Source organism: Eurosta solidaginis, chromosome 3 (assembly GCF_040869045.1).
Source record: "Eurosta solidaginis isolate ZX-2024a chromosome 3, ASM4086904v1, whole genome shotgun sequence".
Classification (NCBI taxonomy): Eukaryota; Metazoa; Arthropoda; class Insecta; order Diptera; family Tephritidae; genus Eurosta; species Eurosta solidaginis.
This window is the reverse complement of record NC_090321.1, coordinates 198544587-198555973: the sequence shown is the minus strand read 5'-3', so window position 1 is coordinate 198555973 and position 11387 is coordinate 198544587. Positions and strand designations below refer to the sequence as shown.

General features: G+C 36.3%; 2 protein-coding genes and 1 long non-coding RNA gene across 3 annotated transcripts in view; 1 reads left to right on the top strand and 2 right to left on the bottom strand.

Moving 5' to 3' along the window:
- Nucleotides 1–3657: 3657 nt before the first annotated feature.
- Nucleotides 3658–4380, top strand: RpL29 (ribosomal protein L29). The gene is made up of 3 exons (XM_067774577.1): nucleotides 3658–3782; nucleotides 4012–4128; nucleotides 4191–4380. The coding sequence occupies exons 2-3, from the start codon at nucleotides 4027–4029 to the stop codon at nucleotides 4317–4319; spliced, it is 231 nt and encodes a 76-aa protein (XP_067630678.1). The 5' UTR covers nucleotides 3658–3782; nucleotides 4012–4026; the 3' UTR covers nucleotides 4320–4380.
- On the bottom strand, nucleotides 4364–5764 carry LOC137244881 (queuosine 5'-phosphate N-glycosylase/hydrolase). Its single transcript, XM_067774576.1, has 2 exons — nucleotides 5267–5764; nucleotides 4364–5196 (listed from the first exon to the last, which is right to left on the bottom strand). Exons 1-2 carry the CDS (start codon nucleotides 5499–5501, stop codon nucleotides 4421–4423), a joined length of 1011 nt encoding a protein of 336 aa, XP_067630677.1. The 5' UTR covers nucleotides 5502–5764; the 3' UTR covers nucleotides 4364–4420.
- Nucleotides 5765–10709: 4945 nt separating this feature from the next.
- LOC137244877 (uncharacterized) overlaps nucleotides 10710–11387 on the bottom strand; it is a 57055-nt gene continuing 56377 nt past the window's right edge. Inside the window, exon 3 of the long non-coding RNA XR_010951218.1 lies at nucleotides 10710–11012. This is a non-coding gene — a long non-coding RNA (uncharacterized lncRNA). The remainder of the gene's footprint in view (nucleotides 11013–11387) is intronic.

Here is an 11387-nt window from a genome sequence, read left to right as displayed (position 1 = left end):
ATGTATTTTATAACGAAAACTATGTAAACCAATTTCAAAAACGTTTTCAAACAAATTAGAAAATTCAAGAAGTTTTTGAAAATCTTCATAAATGTTTCAAAATTTTTACTTGGAATTAAAAAAAAAATTTTGAGTATGGAGTTTAGTAGGTTAATAAATTTTAGTCTAACAAAGTGCAATTTTGAAGTGTCTCAAAAATCAATGTCAATTTTGGCAGACTTCAAAATTGCACTTTGTTAGACTAAAATTCATTAACCTACAAAATTCCATGCTAAAAAGTTTTCTAAAATATCCAAGTAAAAAGTTTGAAATTTTTATGAAGATTTACAAAAACTTCTTGAATTTTCTAATTTGTTTGAAAACGTTTTTGAAAATGGTTTACATAGTTTTCGTTATACAATATATTCAAGTTTTTTGTAAAATTAATAAATGAAACAAATAACCGATAGAATCTCAACTAAACATCCCGTGGCATATTTGGTCGCATTCATATTGACATATTTAATATATGTCACGGGATGTATTCACATTTCATTACAACTTAAAAGGAAATTAAATAGAAAAATCAGTCAATTTCTTTATAAACTAAAAAGATAGGTTTTGCTATTGCAAAGCTTGCATTAAAAAGCGTAAAGAGGCAGACATACAAATATGTATAAAATGTGGATATACAAAAACTTCTTACTTACATACATATATTTGTATGCCTGCCTTTTTTGGTAATTGTTTACTTTAGCTCCAAACTGATAAAACACGTCCAGAAATGTTGGGAGAGGTGTCGGGTGATGGGTTTTGACCTCGGTATCAATAATCCAAAGGCGAAAATTAAAAAGTTTATTTCAGTCATTTTCAAAAACTGTTTAAAATTTTCATGTGGCTGTATTTTTGATGATTTTGTTGTACACACACACACAATTATGCAGAAATAATTTAGATCGCGTACCCGGCGTTGGATCAGGCTCTCGATTTTGCCTCAACCGGAAGTTTTTTGGTTTATTCTGAACACCTTTTGATAGAAGCAAAATGTTTTTTTTTCCTTCGTATTGATCCCGAGGTCAAGGCCCGGCTTCTGACTCCCCTCCCGAAATTTTTGGACGTGTTTTAGTTGTTGTGAGCTAAAGTAAACAATTACCCATTTCTTATCTGCTTTTAGTGCCAGCCGTTTAGATTTAATATTAAAATTATAAAAATGGCAATCGCCCTACTGGTTGTCATACAAGTATTCCACAATCTCTGCTTCGTCGTTCTCCTCAATCTGAGCTTGCATGACAATCTCAGTGCACCGTTGCATCACCACCGCCTGATTTTTCTTCTTCAAACTCGATGTGACGGAGGACATCATGGAGCCAAATGCACTTATATCGGCACTGTAATTCTCGCGGCGAGCTCTACTCGCACATACATCCCTAAAAGTTTGGACGGTCTCCATTATGGCAGCGTCCAATTCATCACGCAATACTGCCGTTCGTTTTCGTCCGCGAGACGTTGATGGCTCAGACTGCGGTTGTGGCATCGGAGTCGACTCAGATAAAGCAGGTGACGGTGACTGCGCTGGAGGAATAGGAGGGGACTGCGTACTTGTAGATAGCAGCTCAGGTAAAGTGGGAGTTGGAGGGCGTGACTCACAAATGGTGGGTGTACTTTTGCCACCTTCAACACTTCTGTTTATATTTTGAGAGCTCTGCCGCATTCTGTTGTAATAGAAAATTTTTCATAATCAAACATGTTAAGTAATTCCATTATACTTACGGTCGGGGTATAATGTGGGCTCTTAAGAAATGAAGACTCTCTAAGAAAACCCACTGCCTTCCATCAGACGCGCCACTTCCTGAAGTGTTTTTACTGCTTCTTACCTCCTTACTAAAACGCTCTCTTAAATTCCCCCATCGCCTTACTGCTACTGCCACTATTGGGAATAATGATACCTTAGTACGCATATATTATAAGATCATTCATTATTACTTACCATCCACACCTAAATTCTCTGCTATGTCCTTCCAAGCGGCACTTTTTTTATTTGCGTCCTTAAAATCCCGGTTTGCCTTGTCATAAAGTCATGGGAAATCGCGAACAAATTCAATTAATTTGCAGTCGTCCATTATGATCTGCATAAACAATAAACGAAATTAATTTGTCTTTAAAATAAACAAAACAATAGAATTTTTAATTACTAAAACAAAAAAGCGGCAAACACAAAAAAATTATATAGACACACAAAATGGCAAAAAAAATAGGCGAATGAACAATCAGCTGTTTGTGAATATGGCAGAAAACCAAAATTCAATTTGTTGGCTATGGTATCGTTATAGCGTTATCGTTATGGTATGGCACCATTAATCGATTACATTGATTTCCATAAGGTAGGTTCGATCAGCTGTTTTATCTGGTTATGGTTTTATGGTTATAAGTCACCATTAATTCGGCCTTTATGGCTTGGCACTATTGACCAATTGCATTGATATTTATAAGCAGCGGCGGGCACCTCTACATGTATACGCTAACAAAATTGTTGGTATAGATGAAGTGACCACTTGGGTCGGCTGTTTTATATGGATTTGGATATGCCGAGTTTTCAGGCCTTCTACGTTTGATTTGCTTACTTGGTTCCCTTTTACATCATACAATTCTTGAACTCAAGTTTGCCGTGTCATCGGCGAAGGGGGTGAGAAGAGAGGGGAAGAGTACAACAGCACCAATGGCGAATTCAGTACAGGTGTTGTTATCGCAACAGTTGATTGCTGCTTTTTGATTATTATTCATACAACGCCTTGTACGGCAATATGTCAGTCAGTCGAAATGAAAGAAAACTATCTTTGGTAAAAGTTTAGCTGAGGGGTCGACTGTTAATATGCTACCAAAAATATCGAGTGAGGTGTCAAACGACGCGCTTGACATCAGTATTAATAATCCGAAGGCGGAAAATAAAATGTTTAACTCGTTCAAAAGATATTAACGAAAAACCGAAAAATGACCCGCGGGTCCCTCCGAAACCGGGGGTGGAATCCGTAGTATTTTTATGCAGAACACATTGCTGCGTTGGCGGCCTTTGGCCGCGCTAACAAGAAATTACCCTGGGTGGGTCCAACACCGGTTTGGAGACCAAAACTATATCCGCGCAAAACACTTATGTTCACAATTTTTTTTTTTTTTTGTGGTAATAACAACATTACAACAACCACTTCCACTGCAAGTATCTCCGGACAGAGATACAATTTTTCTTTTCCGCCTTCGAATTTTTGTTCCCGAGGTCAAAACGAGTCTTTTGACACCTCTCTCGATATTAGACTTTTACCCTATCTTTCGAATCCATACCAGGTGGTGGCAAAGCGAATTCAACCAATTCGCCGTGCAGCAGAATGTCAAGTCAAAAGAAAAGTTTCATGGATTTCGATTAACTGACATATTAAAGTACAAGGCATTGTATGGAAAATAATCAAGAATATAACACCACCTCTACTGAATTCGCCTTGCCTACCTTGAAGTCGTTTCAATTTTTTCTTGCCATCTCTTCCTCCCTCTGCTTGTACGCCATTTTTTGTTTCACACTTGCTTTCGAGAAAAATTGATAAAAGTAAACGCGAAAAGAAAGTGCAAAAGGCCAACAGAGTTGAATTCAAGAATTGTATGATGTAAAACGGGACTTGGTATTTCCAACATAAATAAATCGAATGCCTAATGGCGTGTACGCGCTCCAAATACAGCCCTGCAACTGCATATCTGGGAAATGTCACAATTGACATTGCGGCCATCATTTCTTTTCCGTTCTATTGTCAAAAGCAAAGGTAATTTTTGTAAATGTTTAATAGAAAAATCCGCTTAAATCTAGAAAATAGTTGTAAATAACATTCCGTATGAGTGCTTGAATTTATAAAGGATTGTAGTTTTTTGTGTACTGATTAATATTTCATTGTTTCTTTCATTTCTGCGGGTCTAACAACTGACAACAATCACAATGGATTTTGCCTTTACATCGCTTTGGAAAATTTAATATAAACAATTGGTGTAAGTTAGATTAAATAAAACACAATGGCAAAGTCCAAGAATCACACCAATCACAATCAAAACAGGAAAGCGCATCGTAATGGCATCAAGCGGCCAATTCGCAAGCGTCACGAGTCGACCCTTGGTGTAAGTAAAACAAAAAATGAAGCTATAAATTCATTCAATGAAGTTTTTTCTATGAATTTTAGATGGACGTCAAATTCCTGATTAACCAGCGCTATGCGCGCAAGGGCAATCTATCACGCGCAGAGGCCAATAAACGCTATGAAGAGCGAGTCGCTGCGCAGGCCGGAAAGCCAAAACCTATTAAACTTTAAGCATTTTAATTTGGTATGTGAAGATAATTAGATCAAAAATAAAGTTTTGTATAAAACTATACTTCTATTTCAACAAATATTCGCTTTGAAAAGGATTTCAGTCAATAGTAAATGCTTAGTACTTTATGGAAGGGAATGTGTTCCAGTTCGTCTGCATGTTTGCGCCGATAATCCCACAAAAAGTGATCAATTATTACAGAATTCACGTAATTCTTTTTCAATTCTACTTCCTTGCCGTGAATTTTTCTTAGAATAACATCTTTTACTTTTTCAACTATGTATATGGATGCGCCTCTAATTTCGACTTCTCTGGAATCGCCATTCTTCAAAATGGTATCCTTTTTCAAAATATTGAGAAGTTCCGGTGTGTATTCCAAACTGCCGAAATGAATGAGTACTTGTGGTACACGATAGTCTGCAAACATCGTAATTTTTTCAATATCAGTAAATTTTCCAATATCCTTTCCATTAAAACAGGACCATATATCACCGATTAAAATTTGTGCTCGCTTGTACAGTGAAACTCGTTGCCCAGCAAAGTCGGCTTCATCACGAAAACAAGGAAATTCATTAACTACCATGCCTAGTAAGCGCTCCGCCGAATTTTGTGCCGCACGTACCACATTCACAAATTTGCCTTGCCAAAATTTTACTAGTCTATTGCCGACTTCGTGTAAGCAAACAATACGTTCTTCAAATAGCGACACCGATGTCACTTCGTCATCTGACCGAAATATGCGTCGCAATGTATCGGCATCGATTTTTGAATAAAATTCAGCGTTTGTGATGTCAATTCCTTCCTCCATGGCTCTGTTAATTGCGGCACAGAGCGCAAAGTATCCAGTGTAACCATTTACTTTATATTTTGTGTAGTCGCCTAGAGACGAGTAAAAATAATTAACTTTTTTAGAACCTGCATATATATTCAATTTAAATGATGCCCTTACTTGGCGTCCAAAAACAGAAGTTTAGCGTATCAACAACAAAAATCCATTCAATAGCATTTGGGTCGCTAGCCTTTGGATGTACTTCAGTTTGAGAAAATTGTTTAGGATCAAGTTGACCTGTTTGTATACGAGAGATCACTTCCTCGGCCAACATGTGTATGCCCTTCGGCAGAACTTTTAGGAATTGGGCATTTTTTACGATATGCTCCCCAGATTCACGCGGTCCTAAAGCCATGTTAACTATAGAAATAAGTTGCGACAGCTATAAAATGTTCTCAAAAAGTAGACAATCAATCAATTCAAAAATTAAGTAATGGCCCTGATGTTGCTGTAATATTTTATATATCCGCAAGTTAACAGTGATCATAACATTGGCAATTGATGAGTATTCGTTTGTTTATTGTGTTATTAGCTTAGTATAAATCATTATCCCAACTAAAAAAAAAAAAAAAATTATTTGGTTTACACAGACAGTGTTTACAGCAACAAAAATTTGACGGCCCTCGTAATGCAGCCATGTGTTTTAAAGTAGTAGGGCCGACATTTTTATACTCAGCGTGCTTTGCACACAGAGTATATTAACTTTGATTGGATAACGGTTGGTTGTACAGGTATAAAGGAATCGAGATAGATATAGACTTCCATATATAAAAATCATCAGTATCGAAAAAAAAAAAATTTGATTAAGCCATGTCCGTCCGTCCGTCCGTCTGTCCGTTAACATGATAACTTGAGTAAATATTGAGATATATTCACCAAATTTGGAACACGAGCTTATCTGGACCCAGAATAGATTGGTATTGAAAATGAGCGAAATCGGATGATAACCACGGCCACTTTTTATATATATAATATTTTGGAAAATACAAAAAACCTGATTACTTAGTAAGGAAAGGTGCACACGAGGATACGCGTCATAGACGCTGAAGGCGAAATTTGTACGCTTTGATGCCGAACACCTGTATTTGAATGGGTAATAGTCTAGTTGAGGGGTCGACTGCTAATACGCGTCAAAAAACATCGAGAAAGGTGTCAAACGACGCGTCTTGACATCAGTATTAATAATCCGAAGGCGGAAAATAAAAATTTTAACGCGTTCAAAAGATATTAACGAAAAACCGAAAAAAGACCCGCGGGTACCTCCGAAACCGGGGGTCGGATCCATAGTATTTTTGCGCAGAACACCTTTCTACGTTGGCGGCCTTCGGCCGCGCTTATAAAAAATAACCCTGGGCTACGCCATGCCAAGTCCGGGTGTGTGGTGTAACCGTGGCTACCGCCACGGTGATGCACAATTTTTTTTGGGGGTACTAACACAACAACAACCACATGGAAATCCCCAACTTCAACTGCAAATATCTCCGGACATGGATAAAATTTTTCTTTTCCGCCATCGGATTATTGTTCTCGAGATTAATACGCGTCTTTTGACACCTCTCTCAATATTTTTGGTAGCGTTTTAGCAGTCGACCCCTCAACTAGACTATTACCTTTGAATGGAGAGCTGCATACGAGGCGTCAGCAGCATGAAAGCGACAGCATGAAATTTTCGTGTAGCTAATCGTACGGCAATGTTGGTCGCTGAGCGTACCATAGTGTACCTATATGTACCTATATACACTATGGAGCGTACGTACGCTTGAAAAAAGGAAGAACAAGATGTTTGTTTACACTTTTTTTGTATGCAAATTTGTGTAATTAGTTAAAAAATGTTACTTTAGTTAAAAAAAGGGTAATAGTCTAGTTGCGGGTCGACTGCTAATACGCTACCAAAAATATTGAGAGAGGTGTCAAACGACGCGTCTTGACATCAGTATTAATAATCCGGAGGCGGAAAATAGAAATTTTAACGCGTTCAAAAGATATTAACGAAAACCCGAAAAAAGACCCGCGGGTACCTCCGAAACCGGGGGTCGGATCCATAGTATTTTTGCGCAGAACACCTTTCTGCGTTGGCGGCCTTCGGCCGCGATTATAAAAAATAACCCTGGGCTACGCCATGCCAAGTCCGGGTGTGTTGTATAACCGTGTCTACCGCCACGGTGATGCACAATTTTTTTTGGGGTACAAACACAAGAACAACCACATGGAAATCGCCAACTTCAAATGCAAATATCTGCGGACAGAGATAAAATTTTTCTTTTCCGCCATCGGATTATTGTTCTCGAGATTAATACGCGTCGTTTGACACCTCTCTCGATATTTTTGGTAGCGTATTAGCAGTCGACCCCTCAACTAGACTATTACCAAAATTTTATCTCTGTCCGGAGATATTCGCAGTTGAAGTTGGCGATTTTCATGTGGTTGGTTGTACCCACAAAAAACATTGTGCATCACCGTGGCGGTAGCCACGGTTATACCACACACCCGGACTTGGCATGGCGTAGCCCAGGGTTATTTTTTATAAGCGCGGCCAAAGGCCGCCAACGCAGAAAGGTGTTCTGCGCAGAAATACTATGGATCCCACCCCCGGTTTCGGAGGTACCCGCGGGTCTTTTTTCGGTTTTTCGTTCATATTTTGAACGAGTTAAAGGGGTCGTAGACGAAAACAATAAGCTATATCTTACAAAAAAGAGCTTTGTATCAATAGCATTTTACTTTCTAAATTGAATTATAACATTAAATTGGAGAACACCAAAATTTTTGAATATGGGTGTGGCACCGCCCTTTTATGACTAAGCAATTTTCTATGTTTCGGGAGCCATAACACGAAGAAAAATTAACATATTGTAATGAAATTGTGTACACATATTTTCCTTATAGCAGAAAATATTTCTAGTAAAAATGGACGGGATCGGTTAAAGACCACGGCAACTTAGATATAAAACAAGTTTAAAAGGGTCGTAGACTAGAATAATAAGCTATAACTTAGCAAAAAGTAGTTTTGAATCAATGATATTTCACTTATCAAGATTTATTGTAAGAGGAAATGGGGAGAAATTTTTTTTTAACGGGCGGTGCCAAGTGTTATGTAGAAAAGTAATTTATCTGAAATGAAATGTACAATTGAAGCTCACGCTGAGTATATAATGTTCGGTTATACCCGAACGCATACACCTTTACTTGTTTATATATAAGTTTGCCTCTTTTTAACTACCTTAGTATTGTAACATACGGAAAATAGCCAAACTCGATATATCTCCAAATTGGAAACTGTACCGTGAAAGTATCGAGAAAATAGAGGAAATGGGAAGAAACTATGAAAGTAAATAGAACAAGAGGAAGATGAGATGGAGAGTGAGAGTAAAAGTGAGAATAAGGGTATTGTTATGAGACATAGACCGGGGTTTTCAGTGCGAGTATAGACTCCAGTTAACGTTGACTAGATTTTAACACTGCCACTTCGGCCGCTTATACCTATTTGACACTTCTTTATTTTCTCTGTATTTTTCTTGTATTTTTTCTTATATTTTTTGTCGCCCTCCCTCCTAATACGGTTTCAGTACTGGTGTAAGTGTGTAAACTATATTTCAAAAAACTAATACCTATATGACACTACTTTATTTTCGTGTATTTTTTCTAGTATTTTATCTTCAATTTGTTTGTTTTTCGAAAGGTTTTTTGAGCATTCGGCCGGTTTTTCTTTATTTTTTCTGACAAATGAACATTTTTATTAATTTTGAAAATTTTGTGCACAAATATATAACGAAAATTAACGTCCTTGTGAAAAATTTTTTTTTATTTTTATTTGTCCTTGTGAAAAAAATTTTTTTGTTTTTCTCGGCTATATTTTCATAGTTTTATTGTGAAAAAATTGGTGAAAAATTAAACGAAAAAAAAGTCAACAATAACATGTCAAACATATTCCTTTTGTGGGCAATATTGGTCTCCCTTGTTCTCGTTGGAAATTGTTTTTGCATTTTGACTTTCCGACAAAGCTTCGTCCGTATTTTAAGCTTGGAATCCAAGCAAAAATAAAGTAGTGTCATATAGGTATTAAGCTGAGATGAGCAAAATTTTATGTTATCGAAAAAAGTGGCAATGTTAAACTCTAGTCAACTTAACTAGAGTTTAAACTTGCACTGAAAAACCAGGCAATAGTAGTGAAAACAGGTTAACAGCAAGATTAAGAATAAGGATAAGATTAAGAATAAGAGAGCAAGAGCGGGAAGATTAACCGAAGAATGAATGAACCGATTAAGATTGTCTAGAAAAAGCAGAGGCGAGAGGAAGAAGGTTTATGGATAGAGAGACAAGTGGCCAACTAGAGAAAATCAGAACAAAGTATGTCGGGATCATACGACTGGGTGTTTTTCATGTTTGTCTTCACGTTTCCAAAGTTAGCCAGAGCTGTTTAAAATAAAGTTCTGATAATACCTATATGACCACACTTTATTTTTTTCTGTATTTTTTCTTAACTTTTTGTCGCCCTCCCTCATAATGCGTAAGTGTGTAAACTATATTCCAAAAAACTAACGAAATGCCAGAAAAATATAACCCAGCTCATTAAAGACAAACGAGCCAGCTTGTATTTCGTTATACCTATATGACACTACTCTATTTTCGTGTATTTTTTCTTAAATTTTTTGTCGCACTCCCTCCTAATAAGGCTTCGGTACTGGTGTAGGTATGTTAGCTGTATTCCAAAAAACAAAGAAAATTACAATCTAGTTTTTTTTGGCATTCGGTTGTTTTTCTTAATTTTTTTTCTAACAAATCAAAATTTCTTTTTTAGTTTGAAAATTTAGTGCATAAATACTGAACTAAAATGAACTTTCGTGTGAAATAAGTGACCCACCAGAGCGCGAAATAATTTTTACGTGTTATTTGCATTGTGTTTGTTTTGAAAAATGCTAATGAAAAAACGAAGTTTAAAACATAAACAAAAACCTCTCAAATTATTTTATTTTGTGGACAATGTTGGTCTCTCTTTCTCTTGTTGGAAATCGTTTTTGTAATTTGACTTTCCGATAAAGTTTCGTCAGCTTTTTTAGCTTGGAATCCAAGCAAAAATAAAGTAATCAAATAGGTATTAGGTCTTTTGACATTCGGCTGTTTTTTATTTATTTTCTCCGACAAAAGAAAATTTTCTTTTTAGTTTGTAAATTTTGTGCACAAATACGCAACTATACTTAATATTTTTGTGAAATAAGTGAATCAAGAACTTCGAGAAATAATTTTTCCGTATTATTTGCATTGCTTCTATTGTGAAAAAGTATGTGAAAAATAAATTTGAAATATGAACAGTTTTATTGTCCGACTCACTTATTTGGAGGGAATACTGGTCTCGTTTTCTTCTGTTGGAAATTATTTTTGTATTTTGATGTTTCGATAAAGTTTCGTCAGTATTTCTAGCTTGCAATTAAAGAAAAATTAAAATAGTGTCTGACAGATATAAGCAAAAGTTTTTTTTGCCTTCAGGTGAATCTATAAGCTCTGATTTGTTGAAGCATCTTTGCTGTTAAATCTCTAAGGCTATATATTTATACCAGCTAACCTGTTGTTGTTGTTGTAGCAGTACCAGTACTGCATCGGCTACCTTAATGCTTGGTTTACATAGATAAATGTTGGGTCTTAGAAGCATATACCGTCAATCTCGAGTTTACGTATTACAAGCCTCGCATGTACTCATCCGCAACTTCATGATATTGTTCCAGATCGTCAATCATCTCATTGACGTCAGCAGTATTTTTCCATATTCCTTTGTAGTTAAAAAATATACTACTGAAATTGTAATTAAAACTTCTATTTGTAACCTTCTGCAAAATGGTCCATTCACTTTCAATTAATCAAGGTTCATAAAGCACTAGACAAGAAGCAAAAAGAAATTAATCCATAGGTGAAGCCCTTAAAGAGCTGATTAAAGTCCCGATTAATGGTGACTTATAACCATAAAACCATAACCAGATAAAACAGCTGATCGAACCTACCTTATGGAAATCAATGTAATCGATTAATGGTGCCATACCATAACGATAACGCCATAACCATACCATAGCCAACCAATTGAATTTTGGTTTTCTGCCATATCTACAAACAGCCATGTCCATAGGTGAAGCCCTTAAAGGGCTAATTAAACCTTAAACCCTTAACCTAGAAATCGTGAAAATTTCATAAAAATTAAGAGAACTCAAAAAATTACAAACATATTCCACAAAAAAAAAAAAATTAGTCTCTTAGT

Coding starts and splice junctions, on each gene's coding strand:
- RpL29 (XM_067774577.1), top strand. CDS start 4,027: ATGGCAAAGTCCAAGAATCACACCAATCACAATCAAAACAGGAAAGCG. Junction 4,129..4,190: donor GTCACGAGTCGACCCTTGGT/GTAAGTAAAACA, acceptor TATGAATTTTAG/ATGGACGTCAAATTCCTGAT.
- LOC137244881 (XM_067774576.1), bottom strand. CDS start 5,501: ATGGCTTTAGGACCGCGTGAATCTGGGGAGCATATCGTAAAAAATGCC. Junction 5,197..5,266: donor CTTCTGTTTTTGGACGCCAA/GTAAGGGCATCA, acceptor ACTCGTCTCTAG/GCGACTACACAAAATATAAA.